The sequence below is a fragment of the Pseudopipra pipra genome, chromosome 17, assembly GCF_036250125.1.
Source record: "Pseudopipra pipra isolate bDixPip1 chromosome 17, bDixPip1.hap1, whole genome shotgun sequence".
In the NCBI taxonomy this organism is placed as follows: domain Eukaryota; kingdom Metazoa; phylum Chordata; class Aves; order Passeriformes; family Pipridae; genus Pseudopipra; species Pseudopipra pipra.
Genome location: NC_087565.1, coordinates 83,766 through 104,224, shown reverse-complemented (window position 1 = coordinate 104,224; position 20,459 = coordinate 83,766). Strand labels below are relative to the sequence as shown.

At 48.0% G+C, this 20,459-nt stretch overlaps 1 protein-coding gene and 2 long non-coding RNA genes across 3 annotated transcripts; 2 read left to right on the top strand and 1 right to left on the bottom strand.

Moving 5' to 3' along the window:
• Positions 1 to 5,955: 5,955 nt before the first annotated feature.
• LOC135423401 (uncharacterized) lies at positions 5,956 to 11,637 on the top strand. Its single transcript, XR_010434811.1, has 2 exons — positions 5,956 to 6,072; positions 6,608 to 11,637. It is a non-coding gene; the product is annotated as an uncharacterized LOC135423401 (long non-coding RNA).
• LOC135423400 (uncharacterized) lies at positions 11,411 to 16,163 on the bottom strand. The gene is made up of 2 exons (XR_010434809.1): positions 14,568 to 16,163; positions 11,411 to 13,337 (listed from the first exon to the last, which is right to left on the bottom strand). It is a non-coding gene; the product is annotated as an uncharacterized LOC135423400 (long non-coding RNA).
• A 215-nt stretch (positions 16,164 to 16,378) lies between these two features.
• Positions 16,379 to 20,176, top strand: SLC32A1 (solute carrier family 32 member 1). Its single transcript, XM_064673582.1, has 2 exons — positions 16,379 to 17,160; positions 18,016 to 20,176. Exons 1-2 carry the CDS (start codon positions 16,789 to 16,791, stop codon positions 19,201 to 19,203), a joined length of 1,560 nt encoding a protein of 519 aa, XP_064529652.1. The 5' UTR covers positions 16,379 to 16,788; the 3' UTR covers positions 19,204 to 20,176.
• Positions 20,177 to 20,459: the final 283 nt, after the last annotated feature.

Genomic DNA, 20,459 nt, shown 5'->3' with positions numbered 1-20,459 from the left:
ATTTGATATTCCAGGTTCTCTTCCAAGGAAAGTGGCAAGAGGCAGAAGTGTCGTCTTTTCTGTTCTTGAAACTGGGAAAATTTCTCATGCCATGGACAGAAATACAAACCTTCATGCAAAGAGCCCAAGTTGTGAATTGAGATCTAAAATTTTATTCTTGGCTTGAGAGTGACAGCAAGATCTAGCTGCTGCTGTTCTCCTTGTAGGTCCTAAAGCAGTCTGTGGATGTTTCAGTGCTCTAAGCATGTGAAAGTTGCTTTATACCGGGGTGCTTGTAGGAATGTTCGGATTTTGCCCTTCAGCTCATATATTTATTCCGTTCTGCCTCTCCTTCCTTATGAATGTTTACAAAGTACAACTTTCTGCAGCAACATTCCTTAGAATTTATTGAATGACAAAACACAGCCTTAATGAAATGTTTTTTGCTCAGGACATACATAAATAAGTAAACCAGTCTCCAAACCAGGCGACTTGCTAGTAATAGAAAAATATCTTTTTATTGCAGTAGCTGGCCTTCCAAGGAATTAAAACTCATTATCCTCTCCCATTTAGGAAAAAAAAAAGGCTTTTAAACATCAATTTAGATTCCATTTGCAAGCTCTCTTGAGGCTCTCTATTACCATTTGGATCCAGGGAGATGTTTCCCTAATAAGCTGATGGGAAGTGCAGAAAAGCAGTAGGGAACTGGAATTTCTAAAATATTTTTCCCTTTTATTGTACTAAAATATGTGTCTAATTACTAAACTAGCATATAAAACAAACAAATAAAATAACCACCCAAACAAAACCAAATCCCAAAACCAAACACCCCCACAAACTTCTAGGATTCTTGTAAAGAGGAGAGAATTAGAAATTCACTGCCAAAATATGCAAGTGATGTAAAGTTCAGAGAGGCCAAATGGCATGTTCCTGCTTATCACAGCCCTGGCCTGGCACAGTGCTGAGTGCTTGCACTGTCTGTTCCCCAGAGAGGATTAACGAAAGGTATTGGCATTAAGGTAATGTTATCAAGCCAAAGAATATTTACTTTTCAAAAACTACTCACTAAAGAATAGGTGCAGAGCTACATTAGTATTTCTCAGCTTGATATTCTGAGACCCGATTTTGGAGTAGTCCAAGTCCTCCAGGCTGCATTTAAAGCCAAGAGGGTCTGGATTTTGAAGATACCAGTTGCTGAAGAATTTCAAATTCCGTTGAAAAAACAGGAGATCCTGTGTATTTCAAGCTGACTGGACAGTCAAGCCCTGTACTTCAAAGATGAGATGGAAATGATGTGTCCTGCTGAATCATTGTGTAGATGTATTTATTAGTGCTTGAAAAATCTGGTTGCTCTATTGGCCATGAAAAATGGCCCGTGGGGAAACACGAGTTCATCCTTCACAACAGTGTCTACCTCTATGCAATGACTGAAACTTGTGGCCAGAGAGTGAACAGTGAAAATAGACGACACTGATCGTCTTTATTCCCTCTGGAGCATTACCTGTTCCATGTGAGATCTGAAGCAGGATCCACGTGTTGGTTGAAACGCTCAATTTTGGATCTGCCTAAAGATGCCAAATGAAGAATGTATGAATAAGTTCAGCTGTGGCACTTCTGATCTCCTGCATGCTCCATTTTGCAGTGGTCACCAGCTTCCGTGGATGTGGTCTGTGTGTCCTCCCTTGAGAGAGGGAATTGTACTGAACCTTCTTTGCCATCCCTTGTGAAAACCAATGGGCTTGTGTTCATGTGTTTATTCAGGAGGCAGCACAGCTACTACTTAATAATCCTAATACTGTATGAGATCTTGGCTGTGTATAACTTAGACATGGTGCAATTGCTTTAAAAGCATTTCTCTTTTTAAAAGTAACATGAATACTATAGGTCTTGGGAGTACATGGTTGCCCCCTAGGACAATTGATGACGATGCTGCAGAGAGGTGTTCAGCTTCCTCACCTACATCCTTCTGGATCCAACAGGAGTAGAGAGGGATGCTATCAGAACCCCAGTACCCCATGCTGGCTGTGTCACCTCTGCTTGTCACGTGCTGTGGGAGGGTGTTGCAGGTGGTGGATGAGGGTTAGCTCTGCTAAAGAAACCCTCACCATGGCTAATACAGGGCATGGGGCAGCTTTCCAGGAGAGATAAAATGAAGTAAAATCTAGACTGAATATTTAAAAGTGGCAGGTAGTGTTTAAAAAATATTACTAAGGACTATCTGTGTCCCACATGTGCAGAAGCAGGGTTTGCTCTGAAAAGCAGGGCAGTGTAAATGCATCAATATATTCCTGATTTACAAAGATGATGCCTTGAGATAGCTCTATGTGCCTACTCTTTCCCCTTTTTACACCTCATTTTGATGCCTTGGGTTCTGTTCGCTTTATTATCATAATCACATTAATAAGATTATGCTGCTCTTACTGGTTCTCTCACAGTGCTCAAAGGCACCTCGTATGCCAGAGTTGAAGACCAGGAGGTTAAAACAATCCATCCCATTAGTGAACTTAGTGAAACTAGTGAGGGCTAACACAGTGTTGGTGTTGTCCTACAAACTAAGGAGTTAACAGTCAGAGTTGTAGCTGAAGTGGTAGTGAAGAGAAGTGGTTGTTGCCTTTGTCTCTTCTTGTATCTGGCACGTGTAACTTAGTAGAACAAATGCAGCCCTAGGTTTGCTGAATTTTTTAGGGTGTATGATGATAAAGAGTTGGCTGAATCCAATATGACCTAACAAACACACCTAATAGATGTGACTTTGTAATTCTGATTCAGTTTGGGACAAAGTAGGGTGTATTTCATACATATCTTTGCCATAAAATGCTTTTTAATGGTAGTATATCAGTATTGGCAATTATTTTCAAAGGGCATTTTTCTTTTTGTGTAGATTTAAATACTTTGCTGTATTTGCCAAGAGAGACCGATTGTTAAAGGCCAGAGAAACCTTCTCCCTCTCTTGGCACTCCACAGGGCCACACAGCTAGTGTGAATATTATCATCTCCAATTTAAAAAAAAATTAAGCCAATTTTAGGAAAAAAATAAACAGTGAGGGTTTTCTGCTAACCCTTGTTCTTCCCTGCCCTTTAAAATGTTATAAATAGAAAAACATCATCAACAAACTCCTTCATTATGCAAGAGCCTAATTTCTTCCTCTCCACTGGAGTCTGGTGTGTTTTTCAGAGTCTGTCATTAATTGTGCTGTATTGTGAGCATTTTCTGCTTCACTAGTTAGTCAGATAGGCAGCAAATGGAGTCAGCTCTAGGTCAGAGAACACAAAAAGCCAACTCCTGCTGCCTCCCAGTCAGGTAGGGATATTGAATTGGGCACCACATAACTGAAAACATTAGCAGGCCGGACAATAAGCCAGTTCTTGAACACACAAGCCTGAAACAGAACAAAGAAACAAGCACTGAAAATTCCTGATGAGCCTGATCTGTCTCCCGATGAAAGCATAGAAATTCCCCCACCTCTTGCAATGGGATCAGAGTAGGAAAGAAATACTGAGAGCACTGTGATTTAAAGGTAGAGGTCAAAATATTTAACTTCCCCAAAAGCTGTAAATAAAATTAAGTTTAGCATTGCCATTTCTTGGACAGGCATACTGAGACATAGAAAAAGATATGGGGTGTTTTGCCATGTTTTTAAATGAGGATGAATAAAGACTTTTTCTATCTGTGAATCAACAAGCACATCTTATTTGCCCAGAGTGTCTCCTTTCCTAATTTCATGTCTAGAAGTTGCTTTTAGCCTATTTCCAACAAAGTAGAGTTTTGAAAGGTAGAAAATACCCTTCTGGTCAATGATGTGCATTTCCCCAGCCATCAGCTTATTTAAATGAGACCTAGACCTCTAGCTTTCCTGAATATTGTGACATTTTCACCCTGGCTAAGAGCACAAAAGCTGAGGGCTATCAGCTGGCACTGCAGACCTCGCCTTTGATACACACATTTGCTGACTGAGGCTTCAGTCCAAGAGGAGCCATGCTTGATAATCAAACATTGGCCATTAGATGAGTAATGGACACTTCTTAGATAATCTCTCTCTTTTCCAGCTGAGGAGATATCATAGGCTGACCTTTTTTCTGCTGGATAGTCTATAGCCAAGTGCTAAGCAGGAACTCCTAGAACTGCAGATCCCAGTTGATGCAAACAGACATTTCCACTGGGTACAGGCACAATTTGCAGTAGCTGAGAGTGTCCCAGTGGGGCACAGCAGATCCCTTGTACCAAGTGGGTATTTGGATGGCTTTAGGTAAGTATTATCCCTGGGTGAGCAGATAAATATTCCCATTCAGTATTGCATATAGGACAAGATTTCCATATGACTATAGTTATTAATACTTGACCTCCCTTTTCTGAGCTTGCTTTTCTGGTTTCATTATCTGAATCACTGGTGATAGAGATCACCTTGGCCACAGAAATGGGCAGGAGGAGACGTTACAGTACCTTAAAATGTTCTGGTTTTTATTTACAGCATAATGCAATTGGAGGAGGAAGGCAGAGGTTCCAGCTCACACTGGCAATGTGCTGCAGGTCAGGCAGGGAAATGGTGCCCTTGGGGGTGGGCTGCTCTGTCTGAAGCATCTCAAGTGCCCCAACTAAGTCTCACCTGTGCTGTTAAAATATGGACAAGGGAGAGAGAGGGAGGGGAACATGCACCACACCTTCTTGTGCAGACAATTTTTCCTGGGACAATTATTATATAGCTTCCCATCGAGTATCGTGGTATTCAGCATAAATTTGCATGGCACACTGTAACATCAGGCATCCAGGTCTGGTCTCCACTGTGAATGTTGTAACATCAGCAGCAAATACATGCATTTTAATTAGAGTTCCTTGTGTGTGCTGTCTTCCATATCTCTTTATACATAAGAAATGCAGAATAACAGTCGTGGCTATGCAAAATATGCAAGGAAAGAAACTGTACAACAAACACGACAGAATTTCCCTTATCAGGTGAACAGCACTGGCAGCTGCATCCTTTGGGACCAGGGATCATGGAGTGGCAGGAATGATGACGTACACTGAGCAGAGGAGATAAAGCAAGGAATAATTCCCCATTGCCTCACACTACTTTGGGCCTCCTAATCTACACAATCACGGCCCCTCGGTTTGTGTACGCTGAGCATTTGGCAACAATACCCACAGTGTATCAGCAGCACAACCAAAATGTCCTAGGCTCAGAGTTCTGAATCTGCCCAGCTCAACCCTCTTGAAAGATGTTGAGCCAGTGCTGGCTGCTCCTCTGTTATTGGCCCCCAAAGAACAAAGTGATTCACTGAGCAAAGGGGCAACTGCAACAAGGATGGATGGATGTTGATGAGTGGCTGTAGCTCCATTATCTGTAACAGTATCTGTATCTCCAGTAACCTACAGAAGAGTGCCCCAGAGAAAATCTGAGGGCATAAAACATGAACCAAATCACACCCTGCTGTAACTCCATGGGGAAAAGGGTGATTTACTGTAGCCACTGTGTTCTATATATAGCAGTTACATCTTTTTCAGCACCAAGACTGCCAGAGCTCAAGAAGCATTTGGATAATGCTCTCTCTCAGGCACGTGGGATTGCTGGGGTGTGCTGTGCAGGGCTAGGGGTTGGACTCGATGATCATCGTGGGCCCCTTCCAGCTCAGGAGATTCTATGTACACTATGTGCACATTTCTCCACCTACACATTTTAAAACAATTAATTTTACTATGGCTCAGGTAATACACTTCCTTCCTTCATAACACAGTACCCCGAGGGTGTGTGCCCATTCAGAAATGCCTCTTTACGACCTAAGGCATTATTTTTTCGCACATCAGAGACAAAGGGCAGCAGCTCTGCGGTCTCACCATGGACACAGGGGAGTGCTCAGGTTGTGCAGGTGGATGCAAATCACAGCTCATGGCACACCTGTTCAAGCGCAGGAATGGTCCAGTGGGCTGTAAATTCAAAGCTGTTAAAGTCTGTGTGAGGTGTTAAATGTTCAAACAGTAAAACACATTTTACCTTTGTATTTTCTTCAGTATCACTCTAGAGAGCCTCTCAGAGCTATGTCCCAGTTTCTGATGCAGGCAGCTGGGGAGGAGAAGGGGGAAGCACAGCTGTCATGCAGGTAAGTGCATTAAGGCTACTGGTGACACAAGCAGAAATCCCTTGGATGCAGTGATGGAAAAGGGAGTTGGGAACACCAGAATGTAGCTTCCTGGGATGCTGTTGCTGCCTGCACACTTTGATGCTGCTGTACCACTGATTGTACAGCCACATGGTTTGTGAGGATCACAGAAAACCAGCTGTTTGTAAATAACAGAAACATAGGTCACCTTCATTAAGTTTTAGAGTAAACACCGTACAGGGTTGAAGAAGGCAGTTCACAAGGCTCAAAGAATAGTGAAAGAAATTACTTTCAGGCTTTGCAACACTTTCAGAAAGGTGCAAATGAATCTCTGCTTTTACCCAGCTGTGTGCTGTAAGCTGACACCTTTAACAATGTGCTTTTACTCCTGCTGTTGTTGCAGCTGGGGTCCCTCTCAGCTCCCTGTGTGTGACGACTGTGCTCAGATCCATGCGAGAGAGCAGTTGCCACCTCAGTGAAATGAGACAGCTCTCCTGGGCATGCTGGCAGGGGACTGAGCCTTGTGCTTTTACAGGCGTTGTACACTGATGATGGACCTGACCAGAAGTGAGAAGAGGATCTCTGCATTGTTTCCACTGACAGGTTTTGCCTTGTAGCCAGTAAACCTCTCTACATCCTTCCTCAGCACACTCCACGTGAGCCCCTGTGCACTCCTTGTGCAGTGCTATGGAGGCTGAACCAGAAATTAGCCCTGATCTGCAGGTGAATGTGTCTTGGGACACAGGTGAGTAGAAGAGGCTGAACTTCCACCAGTGAGTGGACGACAAGGCACAGAAGGAGAAAAGGCTCTTCTATGGTTATCAATGTGAATGTGGGGTCTGGCCCCATGTGGGGACCATCCTGCAGAGACCCCGCTCCCTGGAAATGTTCAAGGCCAGGTTGGACAGGGCTTGGAGAAACCTTCTCTAGAGGAAGGTGTTCCTGCCCATGGGAGGGAGTTGGAACAAGATGGTTTTAAGGTCCCTTCCAACCCAAGTAATTGTGTGATTCTATGAGAACAATGCTTTTTTGTGCTGTCACTAAGACACAGATTTAGAGCCTAGCAAGGTTTTGTGTGTGTATGCTGACAAAATGGCATTAGTACTATCTGAAAATCAAAGGAAACAGTATTAGAGTAACAAGGAACCAAGAAAAAAAAAGAGAGAGAGATACAGTTTGATCATAGAATAAAACTTTAATTCTTATAAAGCCCTGAATGAGACACAGGAAGGGCAAATATTTGTTCTGCTGCTGACCTTCTCAGGCAAATAGCACATCAGGCCCTGCAGGGCTGGAGGCATTGTGCTGAGGGGAAGTGAGAAATCACCAAAAGCCAGAGAGGGCTGTAGAGAACAACTGATTACTCAGGGGAGACATGATGAACTCCCCAAACTCCAGCACAGTGAGAAACCCTTATCTGGCTGAATGTGCCCAAATAACCACCTTGGGTTTTGAGAGAAAGAGCTGTCCCAAGAAGGCCACCTTTCCCTGCTGGTGCTAGCTGCAGGAAAGAAGGTACCACATGGATTCCTGGCATCAGCAGAAGCAGTTTTGGGCAGCCATGAAATACTGGGATGCCCTCAAGTTCTCTGCCCCTGGGTAGAACTTCCTTACCAAATTGCTTTAAATCTGGAGTACGACTATTGGAGAAGTGCTTAAACAGAAACTTAGCAGATAGGGAAGATCAGCTTAGTTGAAAATCACCAGGGAAATAAAAAACCCTTGAAGAATAAGAAGCTATTTTACACAATTAACAAAACAATTGCTCTTAGTCAGACATTCTGTAAACGTTCTAGTGCTTAGAATGGAAGCATCTCCCTGGTTTAATAGTCTTTCTTCCAGTAGGAAAATGGGTTCATTTTACCATTACTTATTGCTGCTGAAAAGAGAGGAAATAATTTCCAGTGTGTGTCTAGAGCTAAAATTCAAACATGTTTTCAGCACATGTGTAATATTCTGCATGTGAGTGGTCCTTATGTCTCAGATAGAGAATAGTGCTTGGTATTTTGAGCTGAAAAATGATCTTGTAAAAAGTTTTGGTAGAATTTTCCATTCCATCACACTAAGAAGCTGATTTTGGTGATGTCTCTGTCTCTGAGGGGACAGCACTGCTGTCAAAAAGGGGAAAGGTGCTCACCTGAGCTTGGCACACTGCACAAGCATAGAATCACAGAGTGGTTTTGGTTGGGAGGGACCTTAAAGACCATCTTGTTCCAGCCTCCTGCCATGGGCAGAGGCACCTTCTACTAGACCAGATTGCTCAAAGCCCTGTCTAACCTGGCATTGAACACTTCCAGGGATGGGACATCAAATCAGTCACTTATTTTACCTACATTTCCAAAAAGTGATTTTTTTTTTTTTTTTTATTCCTACCTGGAATGTGTGGCTGGGGGGTGACACCAGCCACCAAAGCAGTGGTGGCTCTGATCTCAGCCCAGCTTGGAGGTTAGGACAGGTTTAAGATGTAAAGGAGAAAGACCATATGAGAGAGGAGCTACAAATGCCAACACCTGGCTGATGGGTCAACAGGGTGTTTGTTACTCGTGGCTCTCGGTCTCCTCATCCTGAGAGCCCGCCTTAGTTCCTTTATTGGGGGCAGCTGATCACCTCCATAATGATGCCATTTGTGACTAATCTTCCAGGATTAAAGATGAACTGTGGCTGCTGCGGGCTTCTACCTTTGCCGCATAGCAATGAGAGCAGAAAGTCAATTAATTACCTTCTCACTGGAATCCAGGGGCCCTTTCGTCCTTGGCTCAGCCGAGTGTGTAATGGAAAAGGGAGAGAGCCGGCTGCAGCTGGCCAGCTGGGAATTGCATGACAAAGTGAAAAATGAGCTCTGGGGAAAAGGAGAGGGAGGGCACTGGGGGGAAATCCTCATCCTACAGGTTCATTAAAAAAAAAGTAAGATGCTATCTGTTCTCTTTCTGTACTTTACACTAGATGAGAGAAAAAACCCTCTCTGTAGTGGTCTGGTCTTCTGCCTGTGTGGTTGATGCTGAAACCCCCAGGGCTGACTGGACTCCTTAGGTGCCTCTGGACAGGGAACTCACTGCTTGCTTGCTCGTGAGGACAGTAAATATTACCCTGTCCGAGCTTTCCTACTCTGAAGTGCTGACAGGAAAGCTTTCCAGGTCAGAGTATTTGAGAAACTGTATAGAAATGCTACATTTAGACTGTAATTACAAAGTGCTGTCCCTGTGACTGGATCCATAAGTCAGCACAGAGGACTGTCTGCAGTGGGAGGTGATCTGCTGCTCAGTGTATCCAGGGTTGCTATAGACACTCCTGAAAAAGCAGATTAAGACACTGAGATTGGCGGATCTCTCTGAGCCATGTAAGAAACAAACAGATTCTCTATTGCTTGTGTCAGACACAGGTAACTGCATTTCCTTGCACCCCAGCAGTCCTGGAAAGGCTGGTTCTGCCTGATTCTGAGTCCCCTTTGGTTGCAGAGAGCCCTGTGGTCTCCCTCTCCCTGGGCTGCAGTGTGTTCTCCCAGCACTGTTCATTGCATTGCTCACGCTAGTGTTGTGGGATGAAAGGAATCAATGTGTGTGGAGACTTCTTACAAAAAGAGGGATTTTTTTCTCTTTGCCTGCTTTATTTAAGACTTTAGGACTCTGCTTGAACTGCAGAGCAGAGGAAGTTGAGATGAGTGCAGCATCCAGTCCTCCCCCATAAGCACCAGTATTCCCCAGCTCAGAGTGGGCATGCAGGGGACTCAAGAACACCAGCATGAGGTGAGGTTCTCTGCAGATGCCATGGCATGGGAAGTGTTGCTGTGGGCTGAGCTGTCTTTCCCTTTGGATAAAGCAATGACATACCTCACCTTGCCCTTTGGTGTTCCTTAGGACACAGCAATAGCTACGTGTGATGTTTTTCTGGGTTGAGATTTTTACTGTACTCTTAAATGGCTTTTATTTTTGGTCTCTGCAAAAAAATTGACCCAAACTGATTGATGATATCCACATGCAGAGGCTGCACATCCAAATCCTGCTGCTGGAAACAGCAGGCTCCACAAATTCAGGTGGGGTTCTGGTTCAGAGACTCAGCTGCAATTTTCCCAGTAGCAGAAGTCTCAGGGTTAGGAGTACCCAGTTTGTGCCACTCCAAAACATCGAGCAAGATTCTGTTAAAGGAAGATACACAAACTTCTGTATGCTGCCTTCCCCTGTTGGCCTTGGCTGAGCACCAGGAATATCACAAAGCAGGGACCAGGTTTTTCCAGTATGCTGGTCTTGGCTTTTGGATGGGGCTGGGAGACATTTGCAAGAGATGTGAGTGACTGTGTGTGTTGCTGACCTGCTTTTATCAGAAATGGACACAAAAAGGAGAATGAAAATGGACAGATGGGGGATGGAGCTGGCTGAGAGTGAACCCTCCTGACAGGAAACACCCCAAAGGCAAGCTGGCTTCTGGGGCTGTCCCTCTGCTCGGAGAGGCTCTTCCTCACTGCATGCACAGATGGAATAAAATTAAGAAAAAATAACATTTAAAAGAGGAAAAAAATAAAGAAAAAATATAATTATATAAAAGCTTTCCAGTACTGGAGCATCATCTGACCACAGGCTCCTTAGGGAGAAATTTCCTGTACAAACCAGCCATCATTCATTACAGCAGCTTTTATTCTGTGCTTTGAAACATTATGTGTGGTCACCACTGGTTAACTATGGCTAGAGGTAATGCAGACTCCCTGCAACTTGTGCTTTCTTTGCAGGTTGCCCCCAATTTTGCTTAAAATCACCAAAAAAAAAAAAAAAAAAGCAAACCCAAAAATAATGTTATGCTGGAGGAAAACAGCCAATCTAGGACTAGAGATCACAAAAATCTAATTTCAAAAAGCAGCACTTAGGCTCCGCAACTGCAGCAGAAGAGCTTTTTATTTGAAAGTTGACATTAAAAAGCTTGGCACCTATGAAGTATGTGCTTTCCTTTCCCACTCCATAGTCTGAGAAAGACTATGTCATAGTTGAAATACAAGCGCATGTATATATATATGAATATTTAATTTGACATTGATGAAGCTTTATGTATTAAGTCCGTGAAAATGCTGTTAAGCTCATGGGAACAATAAAATTTTTGTAATGAGCTGGGAATTTGGTACTGCAAGTGCCCAATGGTTATCACTTAATTTTGATGTCAACCATAGAGACAAACTACAAGCTAAATTTAATTCCATCTTATTGGGAATGTTGTGGTCAAATTGCAAATAAATGTTTAGCTTATAGATGATAATGGTTTATCGGGGCTCCTCCCTTCTGGGAAATGAAAGTCACAGAAATTCATGTATAAACTGTCTCCCAAACTAGAGATGAGAAGCTGTCTATTTTGTAAATAGTGAGGTTAAATCAAGATGCCTTTATTTAGTTTTTACATATTCTCCTGGCAAATTTTCTTACTGTAAGACATGTTAATCTAAAATGATGATATTCACAGCCCTTTATATGCTCAGTCTTTGTTTTATGTCTCTATAATTTAGGCAGCCATTTTGTGTTCAGTAAAAAAATTAAATAAAGAGGGGACATCCACTGTGGGCTTTCTCCTGGAGACTTTGCCTCTGGATTTTTTATGGTTATTTTATTGCAGTGTCTGTCAGCCTGGCTGCAGCTGTCCTTGTCTTGAACACCAAACTGTGAATTCAGTCTCAACAGCCAGAGCACAAAACAAGCAGCAGCTTGTGTGATTCTGCATCCAGCATTTTTGCCTTGTACCTTCAACATGTCAGTCAGCTCTAAACATGGGCAACAGGGAGAAGGTGGAACCCAAGGCCTGGGGCATTCCAGTGTGCTGGACTGCATCCCACAGCCCATCCTCCCCTCCAAAACCCACTCACCACATCCTGATACCGAGGCCTTTCCCTTCCCTACCTTCCTGAAATTCCCAGAGCTATTAACTAGGTCACAGGAGCTGGTCCCAGTCCAGCAATTTGTCTAATTGCCTTTTTATACTATATTGTGCAACTCTTTATTATCCTGTCAGAGTTCCCAACGTGGTATCAGAGGGGGCACAGGAGGCCAAGCTGGGATGAAGGGCACTGCTGTGCAGCCACTCATGGACAAGAGCTGAGAATAAGCTTGTGCATCACTGATGCTGTGGGGATGGCATCTAGAGGTTCTTTTGGGAGTGGCTGGGGGAAGGAGGACTGCTACCCACTCCTGGGATCACCTCTCTAAGTACCCAGGTACATGTCCAGGGGGGTGGCTACTGCTCTGACAGTGACTGCTTGAGCTGACTGCACGATGTCTGCTCCACGGGCAGAAGTGACCACGGAATCTTCTCAGGTCATTAGGCAGAAGGTGCCCCTCAGCCTTCTTGTTTCTGCAGCTGGCAGCTCTGCTGGAGATGCCCGGCAGCAGATTTTCAGGAATTATTATGGCATGAGTAAGGAAACTGAGCAGGAATCAGAGGGTTACACACCTGCATTCAGTCACCCACACTTTTTGTGAGTATTGCAAAGGAGGGTGAGAATGAACAAGCAGGATTTACAAGTCCCCCTTTTCACATGGTCACAATTTGCAGCCCAGTGTGTTTGTGGCAGTTCACAGCCCACCAAAAGCCCAGGTGAATCAAATCCTTTGGGGGCTGGGAGTCTGACTGAGCAATGAACCTGTCCTGCTCCCAAATAATCACACCTTCATCCAACTGGCACTGTGCTGTGCCACCCAGCAGCATGAAGAGGGACTGGTAGCGAGGGCTGTAGAAAGCCCATCCACCCAGGATTGGCCTTCTCTGCTTCCCTTAAATGATTTTTGAGCACGAATAGGTCTTTTCCCTTAGCTTGTTAATCAGAAGACCCAGCCACAAATCCCACGAGCCTTCTCTGAAGAGATAAGGCAGTCGCTCCTCTGGCTGGAAGTGGCGTTTCCTGGGGAGGATGGGGAGGTCTGGATAAGCTGTTCTCCGCAGAAGCAGGGCTGCACACCCCCAGGGCTGCTCGAGGGGGTACAGGAGACATCCATCCCGCTACGGGGAGCGGCTGCGGAGAAAGCAGCTAGTGCCAGAGCCCCCCGGCGCCAGCTCTGGCAGAGGAGAGGCTGCTGCTCGCTCTTTAGCTTCGTCTGAAACGATTTGCAGCTCAAGCGCCCCTCTGAGAGCCGCTAACCTTTCGATGAGGTTTGGCACCGTTATCCTGCTTGGGTTAATTGGGAGTTAGAGAGAGTTCAGGAGTGACGCGGCTGCCTCCGTCTGTCGGTCCGTCCGTCCGTCCATCGATCCGCCCCTCTAACCTCCCACGCCTCGCTCAGCTCCCGCTCCCCGGCGCGCTGCAGGCAGGGATGGGGAGAGAAGCAGGTAAATGCCCCGACCCTCCTCTCCGTCTCTCCGGGCTCCGCTTTCCTCTCTTCGTCTCCCTCTTTTTCTCTGTATGTCCCGTCCCCCGCTTTCTCCCCGATTTCAGCCGCCGGTAGAAGTCCGGAGTGGATTTTCTTTTTTTTTCCCCAGGTGTACTGCAGAAAGTCTTTTTCTCCCTCTCCTGGAAAAGGGGCAGAAGCGAGCTGCCGTCCCAGGGGCTGGTTAGGGCGGCTCCGAGGTGCGCACCACCAGCGCGGGGGTGGGAGAGGCGTGTGTTGGCTCAGCTCCTAGCATTAAAACCGGGTGGGCACAGCGGCACCGCGGCATCCCCTGCTCCTGTATCCCTCGGACCTCGCCAGAACCTGAACTCCTTACTATCCTCTGCATCCCCCGGCAACTCTGCGCAACGCCCGCACCCCCCCTCTCTCAGTTTCCTACTCATCTCGGTGTCCGACGAGGCTCAGCAGACCCCTGGCGTTCTGTAGGGTGTCAGAGCGAGGGGTTCCCCGAGCAAAGAGGGGGCACAGCTGCGTCCAGCAGCGGGAAAAGAGACTTCCCCAACCCGATGGCATCCCTGGCCGGAGGAACGGCCCGAGCCCCTCGAGGAGGACGAGGGTCCCACGGCCCTCACAGAGGAGTCCCTGCCCGGGGGCAGCCTCTCTGCACTGGCCCCGAGAACCTGGACTTACTTTCGAGATCCCTGTGGGGTTTTTTATTTGGAGTTTTTGGTTGGTTTGTTGCTTTTTGGAGGGTTTTGTTTGGTTTTGGTGGGCTTGGGTTTGGTTGGGGGTTTTTTTGTTGTTGTTGGTTTTTTTATGTTGTTGGTTTGGGGTTTTGTTCGGGTTTAGATATTATTTTAAGTGTAATATTTGTTTACCTATTTATTTATTTATTTATTTATTTGTCTTCGTTTGGGATTTTTTTACCCAGCCCGGCACATCCGTCACACTCTGGATGCTCAACGAGCAACCGAAAGCCCATCTCCTCCACCCTTGGCACGATCATAGATAGACTGGGGTTGGAAGGGACCTTAAAGATCATTGAGATAGCTGAGACTCCCTTCCTCTCCCCGATCGAGGGGTGCTGGCTGGGGGTGCGGCGTCATGTCCGGCGGGGCCGTCTTAGGGCTCCCAGATGAGGTTTGGATGTGCTGGGGCAGGGTCGGAGATGTGTCAAGGCGATTTAAGGAAATATTCACGTACCAGACAGAGGTTTGGATGAATTTTCGTTCCTTCTTCCCTGATGCCCCTTGCAGCCTCCAGAAACAGGTGTTCTTCATGTCTTCTTTCACAAAAAACTCGTTTTAGGATAAATAAAATTAATAATAATAATACAAAGAGAAAGAAATCGTTGGATTAATCCCTCGAGGTGTTCGTCGTAGCAGTCATTTTCCAGTGGTGGGAAGAGGTGAAACAGCAGTTCCAGTGACGGCCCGAGCCCAATGCATCCTCCTCTGGCCGATTTTAATTTTCCCTGCTTAAACCACAGCCCGTCGAGACGATGGTAAACTCGGGGCGAAGCGCTTCCCCGCTCGGCTTTCTCGACCTATTTGTGCACTGACATGTAATAATTCCTCCGCAAAGCCTCCTCTGCTACCATCCAAAAGCCCCATTTTTGCGGAGTTGGCTGTAGCAGCAGCTACCCCATCCTTACACCGGGAGCCGGGAACAGCAGCCGAGACACCTCTTAGGGGTAAAGACCTCATTGGGAATATTTATTTGGGGAGGGGGTTTTAAGCCTTTCAGTCTCTTTGCACACAATTTTCTTTCAGATTCTGCCGGGGGGGGAAACACAAAAAAGAAAAAAAAAGGTATTTCAGGAGGGTATTTAAGGTTTCTTTCCCTAGGAGTCGAGGAGAATTCGTTCCCCACCACTGCTCAGTGCCTCAGCCCACCTGCAACCGCAGCCCGAACGCTCCCTCTCCGCTCCCTCAACAACGATATTGGGAAATAATTTAATGCTGGCTTTTCCACTCATCTGTAGTAAAACAATGCTCTTTTTTTACCTTCCAAAATAGCAAGCGAAACACAGATTCCAACCTCTCTCCCCCCACCTTTCAAAGGACATATATATATGTATAATTTTATTTTTTCAATAAAACAACGATTTAAGTGCTCCCTCGCCGCAGAGGAGACGTGCTCTCCGCACACCGCTCCAAAATGCCATTAGTCTCCCTGCCACCCTGCACCTCTCTGTGTCACAGCACAGCACCGGAATATCCCGTTGCCGTTGTTGGCTGTGTTGAACGCTCATCTCGGAAAATTCAAAATAAAAAAAAAAATCGTAAGGCTTTTGACTGACAAAGGAGTATAAGCGCTTGGAAACAAAACTAAAATATCGGTATTTCATTTAAAGAAAGGAGAATCTCAGCATTAGCTGGGGGGGACGGAGAGCTCTGCACTGAGCATCCTGCCGGGTGCCGGTGCAGTGCTGGTGCGGTGCCGCCCGGCTGAGGGCCCCGACCAGGAGCGGGGCTCCGTGTCCAGCCGGTTTTGGAGCTCATGGATCGCGGGAATCATTACATCCAGCTGAGCTCTCGCTCCCTGTGCTCAAGTGGCCACACACCGCTGTGCTCCCCGCGCAGGGTTCGCTGCCCAGGCCGCCCTCCGCCTCCGAAGGGGCCGCGCATTTTGGGGGGCAGAAAAAAGCAAAAGAAGGGAGTGCGAGGAGGAAAATCCCGTTAAGAACCGGTCAATAGACGCCTGTCCGCCTCTTCAGCGGAGCTCTTTTGTTTCTCTGTGGGGAAGCGACTGGAGGCCAGGGGCCCGCGGGCGGGTGCGGGGCGGGTGCGGGGCGGGTGCGGGGCAGGTGCGGGGCGGGTGCGGGGCAGGTGCGGGACAGGGCGGGCAGCGCAGGGGCTGCGGAGCCCGGCGGAGGTGTGGGGGGGGGTCCGCGCTGCGGCGATGCTGGCGGGGCCCGGCGGGCGTGGGTGGGGCGGGAGAGGAGTGCGGGGGGGCTGGGCTTGGCCGGGGACGCTGGTACCTCCCCCAGAAATGCAGTAATTCTCTCCCCTCTCCTCTTCTCTCCGTGAGGTGGGCGCACTGCGATGGAGACACAGCGCGCTCTACCAGGGGCTTGCGCTGCCCGTCTGGTGACATCCTCCGGCTGCTGACTGCCCCCCATCCTGCCCGGCTCGTCCCCCGACCCCACCGCGGGGCCCGGCGGAGCGGCGCGGAGCAGCGCGGAGCGGGCGGCGGAGCGTGCGGGCCCACTCCCCCCGCAGCGGTGTCATGCCCCTGGGCACCCCGGCCGGGAGCCGCCCGCACTGCGCCGGGACGCGGAGGTAGCGGCTCGGAGCAGCCACTCCCAGCCGCCCAAAGCCGGGCGCCCAGCTCCCGTCCACCGCCCCGCCGCCCGCCCGCCCCGTCGGGATTTTCCCTTCCCTGAGAATCTGCGAGCAGTGGAGTCACCCGAGCCGCAGCCATGGCCACCCTCCTCCGCAGCAAGCTCTCCAACGTGGCCACCTCGGTGTCCCACAAATCGCAGGCGAAGATGAGCGGAATGTTCGCCAGGATGGGCTTCCAGGCAGCCACCGACGAGGAGGCGGTGGGGTTCGCCCACTGCGACGACCTGGACATGGAGCATCGGCAGGGGCTGCAAATGGACATCCTCAAGTCCGAGGGTGGAGAGGAGGGTGCAGAGACGCCCCTGGAAGGGGACATCCACTACCAGCGGGACGGCACCGGGCCCCTGCCGCCCTCCGCCTCCAAGGAGGCCTGCTCCGAGCTCTCTGGGCAGGGCAAGCCCAAGATCACCGCATGGGAGGCGGGATGGAACGTCACCAACGCCATCCAGGTACGGCCACCGCTGCGCCGCCACCGCCGCTGGGCACCGGGCAGTGCTCCCTTATCCTGATCCCAATCCCGCTCCGCGATCCGCGATCCGCGCCCGGCCGGCTGCTGCGGACTGATTGCAAACCTGCTTTAGGAGAAAGGGAAAGAAGGCGGAAAAGGGCATAGAAGGGGGGAAAAAATAGATGAAAGATAGAGATAAAAATGGTGGGGGAAAGAAAAAGAAAGAAATATTAAAAAATAAAAGGAAACTAAAAGCCCCCAGCAGGGTTCTCTCCTTTGGCCCCCCCACCCCAGAGGAGGGCACAGTGCCAGATAGGGGCCTGAGCCCCATCCCCATCCCACTGTGGCTCCCACAGGGCTAGGGCTGGCTGGTGTCCCAATCAGGTTACCCCAGCACATGGGCTAGGGGGACAGGGGGATAGGGAGCCTGGGGGGTGACCAGGCTGGTGGCAGGATTGCACCAGGATGGGCCTGGTCTGGTGCCTCCAGAGGTCCCCGGCTATGAGGGTCTTGGTGCACTGAGAGGGGCTGGCGACAGAGAAGGTAGAGACTGGGGGCAAAGCCCGGGCGCTGAAACCACACTCACTATTTCTGGGTGCTGCGGTGTGAGATCATGCAGATGTGCAGGTGTGACTGTGGGGGTAGCACGTCAGCGAGGGAGGGTGGTGCATCACTGTGTGTGGCTGCGGCTGCGTGGCGTGGTTGTGTGATCAACTGCGTGGGTGTGATGGTGGTGCCAGTGAGGCAGCGAGAGCACATGTGACTGTGATGATGCAGCTGCATGTACTCGGCTGCAGGCGTGGGCCTGGTCCCCTCCACCACTGAGCAACACGGTTTCCATTTTGTCTCTTTCTAGGGGATGTTTGTTTTGGGCCTGCCCTATGCCATCCTTCATGGTGGATACCTAGGACTCTTTTTAATAATTTTTGCCGCAGTGGTTTGCTGCTACACTGGGAAAATCCTTATTGCCTGTCTTTACGAAGAGAATGAGGATGGGGAGATAGTCAGGGTGAGAGACTCCTACGTGGACATCGCAAATGCATGCTGCGCGCCTCGCTTCCCCACCCTTGGGGGCAGAATTGTGAATGTGGCTCAGATCATTGAACTGGTCATGACCTGTATCCTCTATGTGGTGGTCAGTGGGAATCTGATGTACAACAGCTTCCCCAACCTGCCCGTCTCCCAGAAATCATGGTCCATCATTGCCACGGCAGTGCTCCTGCCTTGTGCATTCTTGAAGAACCTCAAGGCAGTCTCCAAGTTCAGCTTGCTCTGCACATTAGCCCACTTTGTCATCAACATCTTGGTGATTGCCTACTGCCTCTCCAGGGCACGTGACTGGGCCTGGGACAAAGTCAAGTTTTACATTGATGTAAAGAAATTTCCCATCTCTATTGGCATCATTGTCTTCAGCTACACCTCTCAGATCTTTCTGCCTTCCTTGGAGGGGAACATGCAGAACCCCAAGGAGTTTCACTGCATGATGAACTGGACTCACATAGCAGCTTGCATCCTTAAGGGACTCTTTGCCTTGGTCGCCTACCTGACGTGGGCTGATGAGACCAAGGAGGTCATTACAGACAACTTGCCATCTACCATTAGGGCAGTAGTCAACATTTTCTTGGTGGCCAAAGCCTTGCTCTCGTATCCCTTGCCATTCTTCGCAGCTGTGGAAGTCCTGGAGCGGTCCCTTTTCCAAGATGGAAACAGGGCTTTCTTCCCCAACTGCTACGGGGGCGATGGGCGGCTCAAATCCTGGGGACTCACCCTCAGGTGTGCTCTGGTAGTTTTCACCCTACTCATGGCTATCTATGTCCCCCATTTTGCCCTCCTGATGGGTCTTACTGGAAGCCTGACAGGCGCAGGGCTCTGTTTCCTCCTCCCCAGTCTTTTCCATCTCAAACTCTTGTGGAGGAAGCTCTTGTGGCACCATGTCTTCTTTGATGTTGCCATTTTTGTTATAGGTGGTATCTGCAGTGTCTCTGGGTTCATCCACTCTTTAGAAGGCCTCATAGAGGCCTTCAGAACCAATGCTGAAGACTAAGGAGGGGCCAGAGTTGGTGCAGTAAGAGAATCGCATCAAACATCCGCATAGCCAAATAATTCTGCATCCCTTTAATGGAAAGAGTCATTATTTTCGTTATGTGCATCCAAAAAATTCTATATCATAGAATCTGCAAATTAAAGGAAATAAGATGAAAGTGCTCACCCTTATGTCTTTTTAAATAAGCTCAGATTTGAATATATTTTTTTTGTTATTTAGATTTTTTTAGAAGGAAATTATCTGGTGCCCCACTCCTATCTCCTCACTCGTTGCCTGAAGCTTGGCCCCCAACAAATGGCCGGTTGGGAAACAGTTGCAGTTTTCAATACTCCTTACAGATATGCAATTCAGTGTTTCAGGAGCTGAAACACAGGTGCCAATCCCATGGGATTGGGTCACTGCGCTCACAAACGGAAGCAAACCCATCGTGGGTGCTGGGAGCAGGGACCTTCATTTTACACTTGGTGAGATGGATGTAGATGAGACCCAGATTGTATGACCAGCCCAACAAGCCCAAGCAGCAGCTGACGACCAGAAATGCCAATTACCTGCAGTGTTTACACCGTTGTCACATAGGTGTCAGGACTGCTTAATTCTTCCATCCAAACCCATACCGAAGAATGGAGTTTCCCATCGACTATAATATGTTGCCTCTGGTTGAAATCGCAGCCCTGGAGTCCACTTCTCAGTGACTTTTGTTTTGTTTTATTTTAACAATCGTTATTTCTAAATTATGAAAAGCTAAAAAAAAAATACATATTGTTGGATTTGACGTCGTTTCAGGATACAGAACAAAACTACGACACAATTCATTCTGTGCAATCTACCAGATCCGTGGAGCTGTTTCCAATGTATGTGTGGTGTCATTGTGGTAAATAAGATGAAAAATGTATATCAGAAAAAAAAAAAATCTATCTTTAACATATAATGTGGTACATAAATATATCGAAAAATAAAGAGAAAACATAGATGATGAGGCTGGCCTGTTTCGTAGGGGGCTTGGAGGAGCGGGGCAGGGACAGAGGGACGTTCATCCTTCCCCCATCGGGAGTACTACACATTCTCGGGGTAAGGTCGGGGCAGCGCCGGGTTGTTATCGACAGTGGGATTAAGCTGTTTGCAAGAGGTAGGACACTTATACTTCGGGAAAGGGTCGACTTACAGCTGGGGGGGGCTGCTTTCACCCCTCAGCCCAGCTTTGCTTTTACCCTGTAGTGGTCAGACTCCAGGGATGGATGGAATTTGCAGATGTACCC